Below are 1,412 nucleotides of genomic sequence, written 5' to 3' on the forward strand. Positions count from 1 at the left end.
GAAGATTCAAATTTTCATAAAATATTATTGCACAAACCCTTATTTCAGACAAATAATTGACTGCTGCCATAGTAATTATGAAAATATATGGAAGTAATAGTTCTGAAATGCAACATTACCTCTGGATGAGTTGCAGGACATTTTCTTTCCCAATGGTTATTGCTCTATACTGCAGGAGAAGATCCCTCACCCTTGATGGCTGTTGTTGTAGTAGTTCTGGGTACATTACAATATTTTTAAAGATGTTATAGCTTGATATTCCATTTTCTACAAAAACTTCACATATCCTGTTCCATTTTTCTGCTGGGTAGTTCAGGATGTCAGGTGTTTCCACCAGTTGACTGTCAATTGTTTTTGCTTTGATACCTAAATCTAAAAGCAGTTGGTATATAGATTCAATCTGTCCTTCTGAAAACCTGTTGATACCCTTATTCTGTAACTCTCTGGATATGACAGAGCTCCTTGCTTTTACATCTACATCATTGTCTTGTATAATCTCAGACATCAAGCAATATCTCAGTTTTCCTGTCCATGGTTTATTGTGTAACCTATCATCACATGATAAGAAAGGAGGTGAAAGAATAAAGCCTCGTGTTGAAATCGGCTGCCACAGCAGAGTTCTCAGAAGTTTATTTGCCATCTTCTGAAATTTGAAAGTCAGACAGTAATGGTCATAGTAATTTTTATCAACAAAACATTATCTTTTCTTCAAAGCTGCTATGTATCATCTGGGCATTGATATCACATGCATGAAAATAAACGTTTAATAATTTTCACTAATATTACTTGCAACTGATAGATGACAAATCTTTATTACATCTTATGGGGTTTATCCATATTCCTCTCAAAATTAACATCCCCCAAAAACTCTATTCCCCCCCCCCCCCCCTACGAATAAGGCGTGAATATAACCATTTCACCAAAGATAGTGAACGACAAGCACTATACACAAGCACCTTAAAACACCGCGGCGGCCGTATGTTCTCAGCTGATAATGTAAACAAACGTCGGGGATAACGGCAGTATAAATTTTCTGAAAAAACAAGAATTTTATTAATTTCCTTGGATGTATAACGGTTATTAATCTTCTGTAAAGTTAATGACTAATAGTGACCAACGAATTCAACATAATTCCATATAAATTCTATCTGGCGCACTTTCAGCACAGTGCCAATCATTAGCACATCTGTCTGCTTACCTTGCATGATTTAAAATACTGAAGGTGTGATTCAAACAATGATCAGCAAATTTTCACCTATAAGTTATCTTCAGACAGTGCAGTATTTGATAAGAACATTATTACCGCAAACTATAATAGTGCAAGTACAGTCAGTCCTCGGTGATAGATGGGCTGAAAACGCAAGGGCAATACAGTTGTTACCTAGCACCCTTTTGAGTGCTGCTATACAACT

The 1,412-nt window shown here is 36.0% G+C and overlaps 1 protein-coding gene across 1 annotated transcript in view; it reads right to left on the reverse strand.

Annotated features, from left to right (window-relative positions):
* LOC119592036 (transcription termination factor 4, mitochondrial-like) overlaps positions 1-1,220 on the reverse strand; it is a gene marked incomplete at its 3' end in the record, with an annotated part of 1,620 nt that extends 400 nt beyond the window's left edge. The window contains 3 exon segments of the mRNA XM_037940831.1: positions 120-643; positions 957-1,033; positions 1,199-1,220. Coding sequence (XP_037796759.1) covers positions 120-643; positions 957-1,033; positions 1,199-1,205 — 608 coding nt within the window.
* Positions 1,221-1,412: the final 192 nt, after the last annotated feature.

This window comes from Penaeus monodon, chromosome 29 (assembly GCF_015228065.2).
Source record: "Penaeus monodon isolate SGIC_2016 chromosome 29, NSTDA_Pmon_1, whole genome shotgun sequence".
Classification (NCBI taxonomy): Eukaryota; Metazoa; Arthropoda; class Malacostraca; order Decapoda; family Penaeidae; genus Penaeus; species Penaeus monodon.